At 38.4% G+C, this 21,058-nt stretch overlaps 1 protein-coding gene across 3 annotated transcripts in view; it reads right to left on the bottom strand.

Annotated features, from left to right (window-relative positions):
* GLIS3 (GLIS family zinc finger 3) overlaps window positions 1-19,015 on the bottom strand; it is a 172,773-nt gene extending 153,758 nt beyond the window's left edge. Inside the window, exons 1-3 of one of the 3 annotated variants that reach the window (XM_058169917.1) lie at window positions 18,589-19,015; window positions 5,808-5,862; window positions 830-1,307 (exon numbers count right to left, since the gene is read on the bottom strand). In XM_058169917.1, coding sequence (XP_058025900.1) covers window positions 830-1,211 — 382 coding nt within the window. In that variant the 5' untranslated portion in view covers window positions 1,212-1,307; window positions 5,808-5,862; window positions 18,589-19,015. Of the gene's footprint in view, window positions 1-829; window positions 1,308-5,807; window positions 5,863-17,467; window positions 17,856-18,588 lie in introns of those variants that run through there. The other 2 variants (XM_058169915.1, XM_058169916.1) reach the window with 2 other exon arrangements.
* Window positions 19,016-21,058: the final 2,043 nt, after the last annotated feature.

The following is a 21,058-nucleotide window of genomic DNA, read 5'->3' as shown; positions in this document are numbered from 1 at the left end:
ATTCTGTGAACTATGAATCAAAAAAATTGTTACTTTAAACCAAGGATGCATCAAAGTGAGTAATAAAACCTGTACAAAACCAAAGAAGGTAGCTTTATATGATGGTAGATCAACACCAAGATAGCCAATCCAACTGACATTTGGCCTGAGTTTCACTGACCATTCAGAGTCATTTTGCAGAAGCTTGAAGCATCTATTTTACTCTAGAAAAACTCCTGATTTCCCCCAATAATTTTCATTTTTGCCTTGGAAGAGCTTAAAGAATTCCTAAATTCCCTCAAATATCTCTCAAATATCTCTTAAATGGATCCAAAACATGAATTTGTTAGTTACACAGATGGTTGCTGTAGGTAACTAAATAATAATAAAAAGTGCAACTCTTGGCCACAAATAATTGCCCCTCTAATAACTATAAATTCTCTTCTCACTCTTATGGATGGTCTGGTGTCTTCCTCAATCTCGAGTCCTCTGCCAGAGGCCTAGGAGTTTTAGGGTTCTTAATTGTTTCTAGCACTGCATTCTTCTGGACAGAGACCTCTGATGTTGTTCCTGGGATCTGTTGGAGCCGCTCTCCCAGCTTAGGAATCAACCCTGAGTGCTCCTACCACCACTGGAATCACTTTGATCTTTACTTATATTACTGAAAGTAGAATACTGTATATGGTGTTGAGAATTCTCCTCATGCATTATATTTATATTGCTTTTAGAAAAACATCTTTGTAATGTTTAAAGGGTTCTGGTAGCATAGACACATACAGCTTTCTATATCATAATTCTACCAAATGTGTAAGAAAACAAAGTGGAACATGGCTATTAAAATGACGCCTACCTTTTACCGTGCTTGCAGTAAATTTATTTCCAAATTCTTGCTCCTTTGGCTTCAAAAACTGTGGAGTTGTTACCCCTGGTTGCTGTGGGACATGGAATAAAGACTTTCCATTTGTAACCATTTGTCTCTTCGGACTTAAAGCAGGAAAGTTAATATTACAGTTAATGGCATTGCTCTGATGAGCCACACCTCCTCCAAGAGATGTCTTTAAATATGAGGCGGTCGATAGGTTTCCAATAGCAGGACCTGGGGTGCTATTAGAAGAAGCAGAAGGAGCTTCTATATGCAGTTTAATAGATGGATTCTGCTGCGCATTTACCATCCCAGGCCTGTGAGGAGTGTATGTTGTCCGGTGGCTCATAGAACATGCTCTGACATTCATTGCCAAAGGATTCGTCTCCTAAAGATATGCTGTCAAAATCCCCAGATATTGAAGACATCGATCAGCAGTCAATAACTTTTCCATAGTGCATTATGCCTGTTGTAAGGGGAGAGAAGACAATAAAATAACTTATATGTATTACAGTGCCAGACTTCAGAGCCGTGCTTTGTGTTAACTGTAGGAGGCAGAATTATTGATTATGTGAACATCAAAGTAGAAGGCAATTACAGAGAAAACCCTCTGGGGATAAGGACAAATGATTACTGAGAACTATAATGAAGAGAAATGATGCCCCTTAAAAGCAGAAGTTAACAGTAAGGTCAGCTACCTATGTACTAGTTAACCAGCCATGAAATGGAATGAACACCAAACAAATGAATGAAGTAAAAAGCCAACTGTAAGTGGAAACTCTGCTTAAGAAGAGCTTTTTTTTTAAAAAACTGCACATTGTGATAATTTAAAAAGGGAGATGCTAAAGCATGTCCAATGATTAAGCTATATTGAGCCCAGGATATGACATCCTTGCCAATTTAAGCTTTTAGGATTAAAAAAATACAGTAAAATAGAAATCAGAATAAAATATCGCAATGTACTAGCATATGGGAAAGGTAAGGAAAGAATAATATACTTTCAATAAAATATCATTCATTCATTTCTAAAAGATATTTGTTATTTAGCAGTTAATGCACATTAAAGCTGTGCATGCATCAAAAGGGAATGCTTCAAACCCGGGACAAATGTAGCGCCTTTCTGCTATTTATGAAAGCAACCTCACTTTTTTGGAATTATGTGAGAGTCTGTCAAAATGATGATGTTTTAAGAAGTCTGCTTATATAACTTGCTATGAAGGTTGTATTTCATTGATTATTTTGTTGCTGCATTATTTATTTTAATTTTAATTATCACGAGAAGGAATTGCAAGCCTGGTCAACTAGCAATCAATATTAAAGTCACACTGCTTTAATGAACATCACAAAGGCATTCAAATGTACTTGAAGCACTTCCCAATCATTTTTGCAGTGTGTACATCCCTGAAATGTAATAACTGTAATTAACATAGGCCATGAAATCTCAGCTGTGACTGTATCATGCTTAGTATAATGTTATTTTCCTTGACTATCTCTATGGATGGGTACCTAAATTGTAAGTATAAACTGTATTAGAAAAAGAATTAAGCAGATGAGAAACAAAATGAAAATTAGAAAATTAGAGTTTTGTTTTTTCAATTTATTTATATATTTTCTCTTTACATACAATAAGTGCTTGGTGAATAGCATATTGTCTGGGTCAATTTGTTTATATAATAATGCTTTTTTTAGTTCCTAGTTTCTACCTCTGTTATCCAACCAATGATAAAACAAGTCCCAAGTTCGAAAATATTCTGTGTCTTCTTTTTCTTTTATCTTTAGTGTTAGTCTATCCATTTCTGCACAGTCTAATATTTGTTTAATTATATCTTCTTCTGTAGATGTTCCCTGAAAATCAGAGTTTTCTGAACCTGTATGTTCAATTAGGTTGTTCAAATTGCCTTTAATGATTCATTCTGCTGCTCAAATTTCTGAGATGGGGGCATTTGCAGTCATTGGTTCCCAAATGTAGATGTGAGACCAGGCAATCCAAGTCCTGTCTCTTGTTAACACACAGTATATGCTACATTGCATGCATGTAAAAATGGACAAACTTCAATGAGTCACTTGTGCCTGCAAGTCTAAAACCAGTGGCCACTGTTGCAGACATTCATTTAGAAGTACAGAAGAAGCCAACCTTCCTTCCCTTTTGTGTCCATCTATTTATTATTCAATGATTGTGGGAAACTGATTTAGTTAAGCCTGAGAGAAGTCAGAATATGGTTTGTTGATTTCATTAACAATTCCCTTCTGCCTTTACATTTATAATTGGAGCACTGCTTCTCTACTTATTTGCATGAATAGATTATTCTAGCTCAGTCTAATATTTATTTATTTATTTATCTATCTATCACATTTATATGACCATCCACATCACAAGTGCAACTCTTACAACAATTAAAACAATAAGAGAAGCAAAAAAATAACTTTAACAAACAAATATGTAATAAATAAAAATATAAACACAACAACATTCAACTACACTAAAGGCAAAAATGAAAATTTAATAAAACATAGTCACAGTAGGCAGTACAAAAGAAATTCATCAAAATACTTAGTCATTTAGAGTGCAAGCAAGAATCCAAATGCAAACAAATATGAGATGGAAGAGTGAATGGGTTAAATGAAAGGAAAAAAACAATAAAAATTATGATTGGATAGATTGTACAATTGGGAGTATAACAAACAAGATTTCCAATATTTGGAGTGATGGGCTTGTTTGGAAACAAGAATGAATTGAATGGAGAGAAAAGAATAGAGAGACGAAGCATACCATGTCAGCGTGGACCTCAATTCAACTATATTTCATTCATTTTCTTTTTATCACCTAATGACTAACTTTTTTACATGATTACTTACTTGTTTTCTGTTCTTCTTATAATACTGCTTACTCTACAAATGAGTAGCAATATGGATAAGTATAATTTAGCTGTGAAGTGTTGGAAAGTTAAGCCTTTTCCAGTGCTGACTGGCAATTACATGACTGAAGTGATTATAGGAATGATAATCATTGAATTATACTCAAAGGCTAAGGAAAAGATTTACAAAATGGACTCCCCTACATAATAAGCATAAACAGAGGCATACGAAATCAAACACACCCGTGCACATTTTCATGCTTCCCCCAGGGGTGAAATCTAAAAATTTTCCCTACCGGTTCTGTGGGCGTGGCTTAATTGGTGGGCGTGGCTTGGTGGTCAGATGGCTTGGTGGGCGTGGCCAATAACAATAAATAATAAAAATAATAAACAAAGTATAAAAAAAACACTAAGAGGTACCAAAAACCAACTTTCACACTTTACACACACACAACACAACACAACACAACTGACTCACACACAATGTAAAAGCAGCTGCACTTCACAATTCACATAGCCACAAAAAGCTCAAAAACCAGCTTTCACACTTAACACACACACAACACACACACACTATGCCACATACAGCTTTCTGAGATTTTGTGTGTTTGTGTAGTTAGAGTGAAACACTACAGAAACACACCAAATCTCAGAAAGCTGCACAAATATTTTATTTTATTGTGGACTTCAAATCCCAGAGTTCCTCAGCAAAGCCAGCCAGTTGATCACCGAGGAAATAGATTAGCTGAGCGATTGATTCTGTCTGGGCTGAAACTGAAACTGCTTTCGGGCTGTGGCCATGCGTTCATCAGTAATCAGGTAAGTGCCTTAGAATCTCGACTTTTACTTGTAGAAAACATGTTTTCTACAAGTAAGAGTACAAATAAGGTTCTGCTGTTTTTTACTTTTAAAGGCCTGTTTCTGCTGAAGCAAAACCTGCTTTTAAAAGTAAAAAAAAACACCTCTGCAGATGGTGCGGCTCAGCAGAGGCAGGGGGGCGGGGCCAGGGATTTTTGCTACCGGTCCTCCGAACCAGCAGCCATCATCGCTACCAGATCGCGCGATCCCCTCCGATCCAGGAGCATTTCACCCCTGGCTTCCCCTCTCTTCTCACACATGCTTCATCTACCCACTTTAAAGACCTACTGGCCGTATCTTACTTATATTAAAAAGAACAGGAATGTCAGTCTACAGCTGCAAATTGAGAAGTCACAAACAAAGAATTTGGTTCAATTTATTTAACCAAAAGAAATAAATGTTAAATTGTTCTTTTACAATGTTCAAGTTGTAGGTTGCAGGAACATTTATTGATTAAAAGCGGCATCATTTATTTTCAGGCCTGGTCACAGCATAAATCACAGTTTGCATTTCAGCCAGGGACAGATGCTGCTAAGCATGCTTAGATTCCCAGGGTTTATTTTAGTATAAAGCAGAATGTACTTTACCCTAACACAGGTGACTGGTTCTCAAGAAAAAGAACATGAAAACAAAGAGAGGCTATTCTATTGGCAAACCCATGTGCTCTATAATACTATAAATCAATAGCAAATCAAAATGATTATTTTCTGTAGTTTTAAAATACCTTAGAAAAGTACAAACATAGCAAAACAAGATATTATATTTGGCAGGCTCATTGAGTTTTGTTCAGAAACAATGTGTTTGATTACATGGTAGACATATTTTTAATGTGCCGTGCGGACGAGGATTTTATTTGGCCCGTGTTAATGCATACTTGATTATTCAAACTGTTTTCTTAATTATTCATTTAAAATAATGTTACAGCAGGAAAGAAAGCAAATGACAGGAATCCACTGCTTACAGAGTAAAACAAGAAAATAGGAAGAGCAATTCTTATTAGCAATTGTTTATTCACATAATGTAACCCCATTTATACTATGGGTCTCTTGATAATGCCCCATTTGTCCCAGCAATTGCTTTCCAAGGCAGTCAATAATTCCCCTAATGGTTTCCCATTTAAAAGTTCACTTCAGTATAGATCACATACAGAAAACGTTCTGAACCTACAACTGAAAACCAAAGCTCAAAAAAAAAATGGCTATACATTTTTTAAAAAAGAAAATAGTATAGGTTGAAATTCAATACATCCTTACCAATATTTGTGAAGATCCAATGATGTTTCAGTGATTTCCTCTGATGTGCAGTTTACTATAAAAGAATAACAATTTGATTGACCAAAGATATAAACAACACTCATTTTAAATTTTATTGCACAAAATGTGTGTGTGTGTATATGTGTATATATGTATACAGACACAGATATTTACATACAGATACACACATACTAAAATCCAAGCAATTTCTAAAATCTGTTCTTCATTGATTATAAAGACCTGGGAAATGCTTAGCCACTTATATCCTCCTCAGGTTTATATAAATAGGACAAGTCCCTGCAGTTTTCTTGACAAGATTTCAAAAGCGGCTTGCCACTGCCTCCTGATAGAGCCGATAGAGAATAACTAGTCTAAGTTCATCTAGCTAGCTTTAGGCCAAAGGTGGAACTAGAATTCAGTTTCCTGATTTCTAGCTTGGTGTCTTAATCACTACAGCAAACCATCTCTCTTGAAGTATCTAAGTTGTTAATTTATTCACTTTATAGATTCTCTTTATAACTAAACTAAAATGTTGATGCCAGTCTTTGTAGTATAGCCTAATTTTGAGATTTTTCAGTTTCTTACTGCTTGTTTGACTTGGATGACTTGAATGATGCCCATCTTACCTAATATTAGCCTGATTATCAATGTGAAAAATGCATTCATTTGTTTCACCTTGGTCCGCCTCAGTGGACCATTCAGCTATAATTTTACAATTGTCCTCCCCAAGCCCATTCATACCTATGTTTGTTTTTATCAAATCAATATGGAGGGAGCCAGCTGCTCCTTTTCCAAATGCACTCATGAATTGCGAACTTCACAAGTTCAGAAACAAATTCAATGAACATTTATAATTAAACAGATTTCTGTTCAAACATCATTTTTATTGAACAGATTCAGTTCTATATCAGCATACTTATTGATGACTCATTTAATTGCATCTGAAAAACATTTAAGCCTATAGGCCATTTTATGATGAAAAAATATTCATATTTATTTAGGAACACCTTTTAACACTTCTAAATATTTAACTACACTCAAATATATTCATATTTATTTAGTAACACCTTGTAACACTTTTAAATATTTAACTACACTCAAAGGCCTGTACTGCTTAGAGCCATGATGGCGAACCTTTGGCATGCATGCCACAGGTGGCATGTGGAGCCATATTGGTGGGCATGCAAGTGTTGCCCTAGTTTAGCTCTGGCGGGCATGCGCACACTGGCCAGCTGATTTTTGAGCCTTCCGGGCCTACCAGAAGTCAGGAAACAGGCTGTTTCTGGCCTCCAGAGGGATGGGGTAGGTCCGTTTTTCGCTCTCCCCAGGCTCCAGAGCCTTTCTAGGAACCTAGGGAGGGCAAAAATGGCCTTCTCCCTGGAGCCCTCCAGAGGCTGGAAATGGCCTGCTTACCGACTTCCGGTGGGACCGGAAGTCCTGTTTTTCTCTCTCCCTGGGCTCCAGAGGCTTTCTTGGAGCCTGGGCAGGGCAAAAATGGTCTTCTCCACCACCCTGGAGGCTGGCCTCCAGGGGCCTTGGAGGAGTGGGGAGAGCCGTTTTCGCCCTTCCAAGGTTCCAAGAAAGCCTCTGGAGCCTGGAGAGGGCGAAAAATGAGCCTTTTGGGCCCACCATGCTATCACATGCCAAAAGCGGGGGGAATCCGGGAGAGTCATGCACACATGCATGGGGAGGTGGGGTGCATTGAATTATGGGTAGGGGCACGTGCGTGTATAACACACACATACCCCGTGCTCCCCCGACTTTTGGCATGTGACAGCAAAAAGGTTTGCCATTGCTGGCCTAGAGTTTATGTCCACCTGTTGATTTAGATAATTTGAAAATAAGTATTTGTTTTATAGTTTGACTACTTTATTTCAAGTAGTCAGGACACCAATACAGCATCTTGGCCCCTAGAACAAGTGCACATAAAAGCAATAAAGAAGATAAGGGGTCTGGAGGATAAATCCTAAGAACAGCTAAACTAGGATGTTTAGCTTAATGAAAAGAAGACTCAGGGTGAGACTTGATAGCTATCTTTCAATTCTTGAAGAGCTGCCATATGGAAGAGGGTGTTGATTTATTCTTCATAGCACTAAAGGTAGGACTAGAAGCAATGAGAAGAAGCTCATCAAGGGGAGTAACCTGGAAATACAGTTAGACCTCAGCTTACAACTACAATTGAGCCCAAAATTGCATTGCTAAGCAAGACAATTGTTAAATGAGTCATGTACCATTTTATTTTGCCATGGTTAAGTGAATCACTGGTTATTAAGTGAATCATGTAGTTACTTATTAACTGAATCTGGCTTCCCCAATTGACTTTGCTTATCAGAAGCTCCCTAAGTAACAAGTGACAATCCCAGGACCAAGGGATGCTGCAACCATCATAAATACATGCTGATTGCCAAGTACCCAAAGCCTGATCACATAACTTTGGGGATGCTGCAATGTGAAAAATCCAGGGCCGTTATAACTTTGAATAGTCATTAAACAAATTATTGTAAATCTAAGACTACCTGTAAGGATGAATTTCCTGAAGCTATTAAGCAGTGGAAAGTTTCAGAGTTCTAGGTGCTCCATCGTTGGAGGTTTTCAAGAAAAAAGTGAACATCCATTTGGTTGGACTCCTACCTTGGGTAGGGGGTTGGACTAGAAGACATCAAAGATCCCTTCTAAACTCTATGATTCTAGTCAGTATGGTAGCAATTTTTTAAATTACTAAACCTCAGTTGTAAGACAGTAGATTAGTCTTAGCTTACTCAAATTCAGTTGCCCACTAGCAAAACCAATTTCAATAATGATCCCATAAAAGTAACTTCTAAAGTTACTTCAGATATTGGCATCAAGGGTGAACTGCAGTGTGAAAGTGCGACTTATTCATCCCTGCCTTTTTTTAAAAAATACATCTATTTGTTGATTAAAAGCAGACCAACCTGGGGGGGGAACTATTTAAAATGATACATGATTTAAGATTGCTGACACCTCATTCAAAATATTTGAATATTATTATTATAATGCCCATTTAAGTTAGTATACAGTAGCAAAATATTCTGAGCGATTCCTTCCAACATTATATTACATTCTTTCCAATCAATTATTTGCTATCACAACAAAATTTAGAACTGAATCCAATAATTCCACTTACAATGGAATTACACAAAGTTTGCAAACCCTTTTGAGTTTTCAATATTTCTGCATAAATATGACTTAAAATGTGATCTTTTCTCCACACAACTCCTAAAATTTAATAAAGAGAACCCAATTAAACAAATGAATCAAAAACATTATATTTGTTCCTCAATTTATTAAAGAAAATAATCCAAACTCTATATATATTGGTGTGTGACAAAAACATGTGAACTTTTGCTTTCAGTAACTGATGTGCCTGCCTTGGGCAACAACTGTGACTGAGCTTTCCTGTACATCAGCTTGGAAGAATTTTATCCCTGCAGAAGAGCTTCAACTTAGAGATGTTGCTGGACATCCTCACATGAACTGTCTTCTTCAGGTTCTTCTACAACCTCTCTTTAAGGCTAAACTACAACCTACCTTCCATTGAGGACCTGTATACTGCACGAATCAAGAAGAGGGCCGTGAAAATATTTACAGATCCCTCACATCCTGGACATAAACTGTTTCAACTCCTACCCTCAAAACGACGCTATAAAGCACTGCACACCAGAACAACTAGACACAAGAACAGTTTCTTCCCGAAGGCCATCACTCTGCTAAACAAATATTTCCCTCAACACTGTCAAACTATTTACTAAATCTGCACTACTATTAATCTGTCATCGTTCCCATCACCAATCTCTTTCTACTTACGACTGTATGACTGTAACTTTGTTGCTGGTAATCCTTATGATTTATATTGATATTGATTGTTCCTGATTGTTTATTTGTACTCTATGATTATCATTAAGTGTTGTATCATTAAGTGTTAAATTGTACCCTATGACCATTTGTGTTGTAAATGTTGTACCTTGATGAAGGTATCTTTTCTTTTATGTACACTGAGAGTATATGCATCAAGACAAATTCCTTGTGTGTCCAATCATACTTGGCCAATAAAATTCTATTCTATTCTATTCTAACTCAATACTTTGACTTGGCCATTCAAAAACATTAATTTTCTTCTACTTTAACCATTCTTTAGTCATATAACTTGTGTGTTTTGGATCGTTGTCCTGCAGCATGACCCATTTTCTCTTGATCTTCCATTAGTGGACAGATATCCTAATAATTTCCTATAGAATTTGCTGGTACAATTCAGATTTCATAGTTCCATCAATAATGGCAAGCTGTCTTGGTTCAAACACAGCAAAGCAGCCCCAAACCATGATATAGCCACCACTAAGTTTCATAGATAAGGTTCTTATGCTGGGATACTGTGTTTGCCTTTTGCCAATCAACCCAAAAAATTCTATTTTAGTCTCATCTGCCCATGGAACATTCTTCTGATAGCCTTCTAGCTTTTTCACATGTTTTTTGCATGCAATAGATGGGTAGCAATGTTCTTTTCAGAGAGTAGTTCAGTGCACACCACTGTTGTTTAGTGGTTTCCTGCTCATTGTTTCATGGACACTGACATTTACCAATGCAAGAGAAACTGGAATGGTATGTAAGAAGGACCTTGGGAGAAGGGGGTGAAGAGATGCTGCCTAGGGAACAGTCAGATAAGAGATAGTGAAGATGCACTATGCAGTTACATAGTGGGGAGAGCAAGAGACTCAGGAATGGCCCTATCTAAGGTATGGAACTATAATGGTTACATCAAGAGAACTGTACTTTCAGACTTGCAAGAATCTATTAAGGTAGATTTCAATAAAGTCGAATTAGTTAAGTCAAATATACAGACTTTTCAAAATAGCTACAAGTCACTTTACACATTCTAGTTTAAAAATACTGTAAATAAATGAATCAATAACAAAGAACTACCAATCCCCCAATTTGGGGGGGGGGGAATCAATTACATCATTGAAGCTGACATATATCAAGAGCCGAATCACAATTCAGTCTGCTCCAGATTCCTGAATCAGTTAAGCATTAAAATTTTGCAGAAACAAAGGTTCCTTGTAATGTTCATGTATATCTATAGAGAGCAAAATTTATATCCCAAAAATGTTCTTTAGTAATAATTCTAATAATTCTTTATTCACATTTATAAATCATCAGAAACTCCATCAATTTATTACAACAAGGCAATTTTTACACATTTCTTAAGAGACGCATTTGAGTATTCAGCACATTATTATGTTAAACACTAAGGCCAAACCATAAAAGCAAAAAAAGTATTTTTTTTAAATGTTATTCCTTCTCCTTTTGGATAGCACCATGGCATTACACATTTTAAGATAATTCATCATGAAATGTCTGCATTGATGAGTATGTAAAAATTCCACAGCCTTACCACCTTTACTCACAGCTAAATTCAATTTAGATGCTTTCCCTTCTGACACACTATAATGACTCAGGCAAAGAATTAGATTATGTCATGGGTTTGGGTCACTCAGAAAACTCAGTTCAAAAGGCCTTATATGTTAGCAAGGCTAATACAAATTTCAAGAGATAGAAAGATAGGTCTTACACTAAAGCAAAGAGTTCTTGTTTCATATGACATTTGATAACATAGGATTTTGTGCCATATATTGCGCCAAATGGGGTAAAATACTTGACAAAGTCCTGCAATACAGTCTGATTAGTAAGTTAGTTTAGTATGAAGCTGGATGGCATGGCTGTTAGATGGATCCATACTAGCTTAGAAACAAAATTCAGAGTCTGCTCATCAATAATTCCTCAAACTGGAGCAATGTATCAAATAGGGCACCACACTTCAATATTTGTACTCTTCCACATTTTTATAAATGGAGCAAGATATGGGGGGAGATATGGGGAGTTACAAATATCATATAAGTAACTAAAATAGCTAAGCCTCTGAAATTGAGAAACGTTTAAACAGTTCTTGCTAGGTTAGAAAGGTGAAATTAAAAAGGAACAGAAAGACATATGCTGCAGACCATTAAAAAGCTATTCATTTAGGAAGGGGAAAACTTACATGCAAATGTATATGATAGTGATATGATAGCAGTATTCCAATATTTGAGGGACTGACACAAAGAAGAGGGGAAGTCAACTTATTTTCCAAAGCACCAGAAGGCAAGACAAGATACAATGGTGGGAAACTTATTAAGAAGAGAAGCAACCTGGAATTAAAGAGAAACTTCCTAACAGTGAGGACAATTAACCAGTGGAACAGCTTCCTTTCAGAAATTGTAGGTGCTTCATCACTGGAGGTTTTTAAGAAAAGACTGGTCAGCCACCTATCTGAAATGGTATGGGGTCTCTTGCTTGAGTAAGGGATTAGACTAAAAGACCTCCAAGATCTCTTTTACTTCTATTCTGAATGACTGATTTAGGAGCTCCATGAAAAGGATTTTAGAAGTGAAGTTGATCACAGGTTGACATGTGTCAGCAGTGTAACAAGGCAGTTTGCCCGTTCTATCAACATCATAAGGAAAATTATGGGACTGTAAAGATGTGGAAAAGGGCAATTAAGGACTGGAAATAAGGATTATGAAGATTGACTGAGTGAAATGGACCTATTTCGTCTCAAGAAAAAATGATTAAGGGGAAATATTATAGGACTTTTCCTGCACCCAGAAAAACTATAATTCAGAAACTGCAGTAAAGACCCTGTTGACATAGAGTGCAGGACACAACACTATAATCTTAGCTACAGGAAATCAGATTTAAGTTAAAGTTTAACAAAATTGTCATAACAGTAAGAACAATTTGGTAATGAAACCTATTACCAAAAATCTCCTTCACTGAATACATTGGACATATGCAATTTAATTTGCATAAAACGGGAAAAGGTAGAACCAAATGACCAGAATTATAAGAATTACACTCTGTTCAATTTCTATGAAAACTTGCAAGGAAGATGAGAATAATAAATGATATCAGCATATTTACTTGATATGCATATAGGTTTTTCCCCTCAAAATATATGCTTTGGGGGTCAAGGAAAATCTTTCATTAAAAGATTTTGAAAACCAATGGGCAAAGGTACTAAAAGATTGCAGATAGCATTGCTAAATGGATTCCTTTGAAGATCAATCTGAAGATTAGTCACTGCTCTAAAGAAGTTTCTCACCTGCTGAATTTAATTTTTTAAAGGTGCCCAATTAGAGATTCATTTTCCTTCACTTCATATTTTCAATTTACCTCATCTACATCAGTTTTGTACCTTCCTTTCTCTTCCCTTCTCAGTGCAGCTATTCCTTCACTAATTTTTCTTCCTAACTCCTATGTTTGCTGGAAGCGGGGTGGGGGTGGGGGTGTCACGCTTTTAAGTTTCTATGTGTGAGAATGGTTTGTGTGTGCAAACATAGTTGGTATATTGTTGGATAGGAGATCAGCTGGGTCATAGGCAGATTAGTTATTTTACAATAGTAAATTTGTTATTAATAAGTTATTATTAAGTCAGTGAATATAATTTTCTTCTTCCTCCTCCCTTTCCACAAGAGAGGTTATCTCAGTTCCAGAGATATTTTCTTGCACATAAATACAGTAATCTTCCAAATTTCACTATCTACTCTAGAGAGAGGAAAAAACCTTTAATCTTAACCAAGTTTTAAACAAGGTGGATTTATTAAACTATAGCTAAGCTTAATGTTCACTCTGTTATTTTATACTTGTTTACTTTAAATTGTGGAAATGTATTTCTGAACATGTTATAGGATTGGGGAGGGTAGAGTAGAAATGCACTAAATAGATAAATAAAACAGCATAAGATGGCAACCAAAACTCTCAGGAAAAATTGTCTTCTATTTCTAAAATCCAAAAGCAGGTTTAAGATTTAAGCAGCAAAGAAGAATTATCTAAAAAAATGGATCAAAAGCTAATTTTTGAAGCTAATCTTTGGATACAGAGGAAGCATCAAAACAACTTGGTTGGCTCAATACCCCTTGAGCTTTGGGTATGAAGTCAGAGAATTTAGCATCCCTATACAGGTTTGTAGAGTCCTAAGGTAAAATAAATCACTATAGTCCAGTACTTCCATTTTCTTATTCCTCTATAACAAATGACAACACATTTTGGTTTATTAGTGTGAATAGTGTTATTTCTTCTGTTTAAGCTTTTCTATTGTTGTTAATTAATTAGTAATTAGACTTACTAACAATGCAATAGGAATTGGACATTAGGAATTAAGCTGAACAATTAAAATAGTGAAAATATAAACAAGGTTCCTTGATATAATAAAGTTACCAGCAAAACTACCATGGACAATTTATATTCATCAATGACTGTGGCTTCTAAGACCAGAGAGCAGAAATCCTTTAGTTAAAGTACATATACAGGTAGTCCTCAACTTATGACCACAATTGAGCCCAAACTTTATGTTGTTAAGTGAGATATTTATTAAGTGAGTTTTTCTCCCTTTTACAAGCTTTCTTGCCAGAGTTGTTAAGTGAATCACTGCAGTTGATAAGTTAGTAACCTGTTTGTTAAGTGAATCTAACTTCCCCATTGACTTTGCTTGTCAAAGGTTTGCAAAAGATGACTACATGACATTGGGACACAGTAATGGTCATAAGTATGAACAAGTTACCAAGCATCTAAATCTTGATCACATAATCATGGGAATGCTACAAAGGTTGTAACTGTGAAAAATGGTCATCTCACTTTTTTCAGTGCTATTGTAACTTTGAACGGTCACTAAATGAACAGCTATAAGATGAGGACTGCTTGTACCTTTTTCCACACTCTTGCCCATTCAAAAATGTTAAGTATCTAAAACAGGGGTGTCAAACTCAAGGCCCATGGGCCAGATGCGGCCCGCGATGTGGTCGGATCCGGTCTATGGGGCCATCCTGGTCTAGCCAATGCAAAGAGGAAAGATCAGGCCAATGTAGCTTCGGCTCAGTCAACCCAGTGTGAAGAGGAAAGATCAGGCCAGTGTAGCTTCGGCCCGTTCTACCCAATGTGAAAAGGAAAGATCAGGCCAGCATGATTTCTGCCTGGTCTACCCAATGCAAAGAGGAAACATGCCACCAGTTTGGGGATTGGTGTCAAGGTGGCCACGCCCACCCAACTGGTCACGCTTACCCAACTGGCCACACCCCTCAGCCACGCCCACTCAGCCACGCCCACTCAGCCCTACCCCCCGGAGGTCAACCATAGCCCTGATGCCCTCAATGAAATTCAGTTTGACACCTCTGATCTAAAACATGGGTGTCCAAACCTTGACAACTTTAAGACCTGGCTGAGGAATTCTGGGAGTTGAAGTCTACAAGTTTTAACATTTGCCAAAATTGGACACCCCTTGTCTAAAAGCAGCACTCAATTTCTTCCAGAATTCAGTTTCTAGCCCTGTTTTTTTCCTATCCTTTTGTTTTATTATCATTGTGATATTTTAAAAAGTCTGCATCAAAATGTTTACAAATTGTCTTCCATTTCTTCCAGCATATGTATGACATTTGCAGGAAAATAGTATATTTTGTATGAAATTTATATACTGGTAGGAAATATAACTTCTTTCTGTGCATTTTTCAAAAAAAAATGTGAAGATAAATGACTCTCTTCCTTTTCCATACTTTGCTCATTTAATTCTCAGTTCAGGATGAACATACATAATTCACACATGCAGAAAACTGTGCATTAATACTAATATCTTCATAAATATAATAGTATAATTTTCCAGTTTTAAAAAACCCAAAAAAACATTTTACAAAACACAGGCACAAGTTCTACAGAGAACTGCCTGTAAAATAAATGGACATTGGGGAAAAAAACTATGTATATAAGTTTATAGCTTAAGTTAAACATGCAACTTTTGTACAGACTTTTAATTAATTGACTTTAATTTCTTTAATTTCTTCAGCTCATATGGTTTAGAGCACTCATCTTTTCTCCAAATGTTTTCCAAACAAACGCTTTGAGAGGTAGATTGAGCCAGAGAGATTGACTGGTCCGAAGTCATTCAATTAGTTTTCATGGTGAGGACGGAATTGAGGCTGGAGGGCTCCATCCTCCATAACCCAGTCTCTTTAACTACTATATCTCATTGATTCTTAATTCTCCCCCCGCCCCGAAATGTCATGCAGAACATATTCTAATCCAGAATAAAATAAATCTAAAATCTGACAAAATAAGAAACTAAACCAATGTGAACTGAAGGCATTTGTCTGAGGTTTATCTAACAAAAGTTGGTATCTGTTAATCTTGGCTGCTACTGAAAAAACTAAGCAAGGCTGGATCTGATTATTATTCAATGGGAGACCATCAGGAAAACATCCTGGAAGAAGGCAATATCAAGCTTTTGCATTGATGCCAAAAATGCATGACTGTGTCATTGTAATTTCCAGGAATTTAAACTAAACTGGAGGTGGACATTTATGTGCCACTCCTGGCGGAGAGAGAGAGGGGAAGTATCATTTTTCTAATTCACACAATAGCGGAAACAGATGAAATAACTACTATGTCCTTGCACAGAAGACTTATAGGGCTTCATAAACAAATACCTTGGTAGTAAGGCATATATGTTGAATGGGGAAGTTCTCACATAATTTCTACCATCTCTAGTTAAGCACAAGTAGTATGAACACCTCTTTGGCTGAGGAGCCCAAAAGCTACTGCCAATCAGGGTATCAAACAGAGCAAGTAAATTGTCTGATCTAATACAGCTTAAAATCCAGGCCACAAGCCATTCAGTTTTTACTACTTCCTAAAGGTTTTTCAAATAATATCTAAGTTAAATCAGTTGTTAACACACTTCTTTCCAGAATTTTTTTAATGTAAGATAGATAGATAGATAGATAGATAGATAGATAGATAGATAGATAGATAGATAGATAGATAGATAGATAGATGAGATAGATAGATAGATACCCTATACAAACTTTACTTTTCTTACACGTATTTCATTCATACATATCAGAAAGACAAACTAGACATGCCATGGGAACTGTGATTAAATCTGCCTTTAAAAAGCTAAAACTAGTCAGCAGTCACACATGACTGCTTTAGAAAAAAAAACATTTAAAAAATGTTTAACTCTTTTACTTCATGTCCTTTCTTCAGTATTATCCTGTACTCAAATCAGATTTTAGCTATGAAGTCTGAAAAGTCAGAGATGGCTTTTGAAGACAGAGCAAATACCAGCTTTCATAAAATGTGATTTATATAACTAATAAGATATAAATGAAAAGGATCAACAATGACCCCCTGATCGCTATACATCTGACCTCTGCAATGTTAGGGATAAAAAACAAATTTGCTGAAGATTTATGTAAACTCTTCTTTTAATGGTAATTAATTTTAGGTAAAATTTGAATATAATATGGACACATTGCAGCACCAATGCTTAAACCTGTTGACTACCTCTCCGTTTAAATTATTGGAAATCAGTTTCATTTTATTTCGTCCAATTTTAGCTAAGTCATGATTCTGTGGTTTTCCAGGAAACAATACACAAACGGGACGCTTTAGAAAGGAATGGATGACAGTGGTTAGAAGAGAACAACACTCTAGACATGTTCAAAGACACTCTAATTTAAGATCACTTCACATTCCAGGATTTTGAAATCTGCAGCTCAACTGAAAGAAACTGTTCAGAATTTAGAGCAAGATTAAGACACTTGTGTCTGTGGTCTCACCTGCATTTTTGAAAAAGAACCGCCAGGAATATAAAATAACAGCAACTTCTTATCTTACTGTAGACACAAAGCCAACACCAGCCATCCATGTGAGGAAGTCACATTACAGTCAGCTACAATATCCAACTTGGAATATACAGAGGAGGGCACCAAGTTGGGCAAGGCAGTGTAACACATCTTGTATTACCTCCAGTTTTCCAACCCAGAATTTCTTTCCGTTCTTATTACAGAATAGGGAGATCACAGTGATACACCTACTATCCCGTCCTGATCATTTACAATTCAGTCCTGAACATACAGAAAATTGAACGGAGATGCAGAAGTATACAAATGGAAAACTCTCCCAGCCAGTCTTAAAACCTTCAAGAGGAGCAGATAGCAAACCGAGCGCTCTGCTCCAGTTAGAAGCGAAGCAAAAGAGGAGGGGAGAAATCAAGCGCTGCTAGATCTCACTCAGCTTAATGATCAACAAGATGACAAATCTCCCGAAGGGAATATTTGTTTCAACTTTTTCACATGCGGTTTTTTCTCTCTCTCTCTCTCCTCCCATTCCCCGTCAGGGCTTTGGATGAGTTGAGAGGAGAAAGGGAGGGAACGAGGGACCCCATCAGGAAAGCGCTCTGGAAGCCAGTCTAGCGCTTCCTTCCACAGCCAATGCAACTGGGGGGAGGGGAGGCACATGAGTGGAAAAGAAAGACGCGGGATCGGGGCAGAGGGGAAAAGTTGCTTGAGAGGGAAAAGAGCAAGGAGGAGGCAATCCTGGGGTCAGAGCTATCCCTTCAAATGCCCAACCTGACACGTTCCAAGTGCGGAGAAAGACGCGTCTAAAAAAACCCCTAACCTTTCACGGTGCCCAAAAGGCTCCGCTGATCGTACTTAATATCCAAACTAAGACTTTTCCCACCAGAGTCAAACAAACATGGTTGGGACAAACCCTGGTTGGGTTTGAAAAGGCGACCAACGCGTCTTCCAGGCGATCGCATTCCATCAATAAAACGCCCTCCCCCCCTATAAAAAAATCAAGCCAGGGTTGCTGCCCCGAGGCTCCAAAACGCACCCGGGGGGGGGGCGCGGGAGGGAGATGGCTAATTCCCTCTGACCCCCGTCCCGAAGATACGTACGTTGCCTTAAGCCATGGCCCTCTTCGGATGCCTCGCTCCGGATCTGGAGCGGGCCGCTGACGGAGTCGCCCACGTTTTCCCGGATTTTGGCGAAGCCCCCCCTCGAGGCAACGGGGCGTCCAAATCCCAAATCTTCTGCCACGGGGCTGTTTCTGACGGGCGTCCCCAGCTGTGGCGGACCCGGCTTTTTTTTTTTTAAATTGCCCGCAAGCAAAGTTCCTTCTGCCGCGGCGGTGGCGGCAGCAGCATCCACTGGCCAGGTAACCAAGTTTTCCACAACAAACCTCCAGGTGCCCGTCTCTTCTTCGGCCAGGCACGGGCGCCCCCGCCCCGCCCCACCCCTCCTTCGTCGACGCCGCCGGGAGCAGCAGCAACTACAGGCGAAGGGAGCCTCTTGCGCGTTAAAGGCAGACCGAGTCGGGATTTCCACCTTTCCAGGCGACTGAGGAGAAGTTCTCCATTCGGAGTGATTTTGGGGGGGGGGGGGGGAAGAGAAACAGAGGTCGGGGGGAGGGGCTGGGAGGTGTGACTCGGCGCTTGTTCTACGTTTCGTACACAAACACACTGACACGCGCGACTTTCACCCTCGTGGTCCCAGGTTGGGGCGAAGCCGATTGGGGGCTGTGTGAAAGGATGCTCCCCCACCCCCGTCCTCACGAGAGGCCGCCTGCCTCCTTTGCAGAGAAAAGGGAGAAACGTTGCTGTGTGGAAAGAGAACGGGGAAGGCTCGCCGCCTCCTAATAATTCCTTCCCGGGCGACGTGGGAGTAGAGATGACGGCTGGCAAGCGGGAGTCTCCCTCCCACCCTCAGCTGCGATGCCCGCGCTTTTCTGAGGGCCGGAGCCGCCTCAGCGCCAGTGCGGGCTGCCGGAGAAAGCGGGAGGAGGGGTGCGGGGGGGGGGAGGGAAAGGCTACCAGGCGACGGAGACTATAGGGCGAGCGAGGGCGCGTGAGGGCTGCCAGCAGCCAGCCGAATGCTAGATCGTGAGGGGAGGGAGAAGAGGGCGGGAAGCCATTAGTCAATAGGGGGCCTCGAGGACGCCGAACCCCCGCGCGGGACTCTTTCCCCCGCCCCCGCAACCGCTATCGGCCCTGGCACGTGAGTGCCCGGACTAGCCAGGGACAGGCTAGTAAGTGGTTTCGGCACTTCCTCGTCCTTCCCAACGCTTTTCTTTTCAAACTCTGTCGCAGGAATGTTAAAGCCAAATACCCCAGGTCTTGTGTAATTTCTCTCCTTTCTTTCTTTCTTTCCTCCTCCGCCTGCTCCCATTATTACTAAACAGACTAGAATGAGATCTCTCCCATTAGCCACCCCACCCCACCTCCCGCTGCCCAAATGTAATTCCAGAAAAGGGACACGTCATAAAAGTTCGTTTCAAATATTGTAGCCTGCTTTAGACTGAAGCTCTAGGGCAGGAGGTGGAGAGGGGAGAGAGGAAAAAGGTTGTGAAATCGGGATTTTTTTCCCCCTGTCCCGACAAACATCTGGAATGATGGGTGCTGTAACTCGGCACAGTTATGCCAAACTGTTGAGCCAGCATCATGCTTCTGGAGTTATTTATCTAGAATGATATATCTAAACCTATAGCTCTTTGCTCTGGAATCAAAGTCATTCTAATAAGAGTGAATAGAATTACAGACTCTCATCTATATACTATGCGCATAAGTGGGAGGGTCACTAGTGATTACTCTCACTATTTAATAGATTGATAAGTAGTATGGGATAGTAGTGTTAGGCATCTGTTTAGCTTTTAGATCGGCTTTATAAACTCTTCACTTAAAATTCTGGCAATTTTAGCCAAATCTGTATCCCACTCTACAAATGTATTTATGAAGAAGTAACAAAGATGGTAGGTAGGGGATATCAGCGCCTCTGCCTTCTTCGAAATTCAAAGAAGGTTTAGTTTGAGAACTAATACTACTATAAATTACTATGGTACTTTTTATCAAAATACCACTGTATTTGTGCAAAAATACATTTTTAAGTTGCAGAAATTTAAAATGTTTGTATGGGTTATCTCTCTAACGGTAAGAAATTTCAAAGTATGAAATATATTTTAGCTAATAACAGATTTCAGTGGTGGATTATTTGATAAGAAAAACTTTTGGTGGGGCACATGAGAAATATTAATATTTTCATTTTTCCTTTCTAATTTTAAATTAGAGTTGTGAGATTTATTCCTGGAAAATCTCTTATGATATCTACAAGTTATATTGCAAGCACAGAATCAGCAATGAATGAAGATGGAGGAACTAATACATACCAAGGATTAATCTAATGGAGTATTTTGAAACAACTGGTCAACAACCATTTTGTCATGTGGACTGTAATATATAGTATATTCTCAGCAGACTTTTTCCATGCTGAATTTCAAAATAAATTCAGTTTTTTTTAAAAAAATATTAATTTATTTGTGATCCCATCTGTTCAATTAATAGCATGGTATTATATTTTAACTATAGTAGCATA

Source organism: Ahaetulla prasina, chromosome 2 (assembly GCF_028640845.1).
Source record: "Ahaetulla prasina isolate Xishuangbanna chromosome 2, ASM2864084v1, whole genome shotgun sequence".
Lineage (NCBI taxonomy): Eukaryota > Metazoa > Chordata > Lepidosauria > Squamata > Colubridae > Ahaetulla > Ahaetulla prasina.
This window is presented reverse-complemented; position numbering and strand designations above follow the sequence as displayed.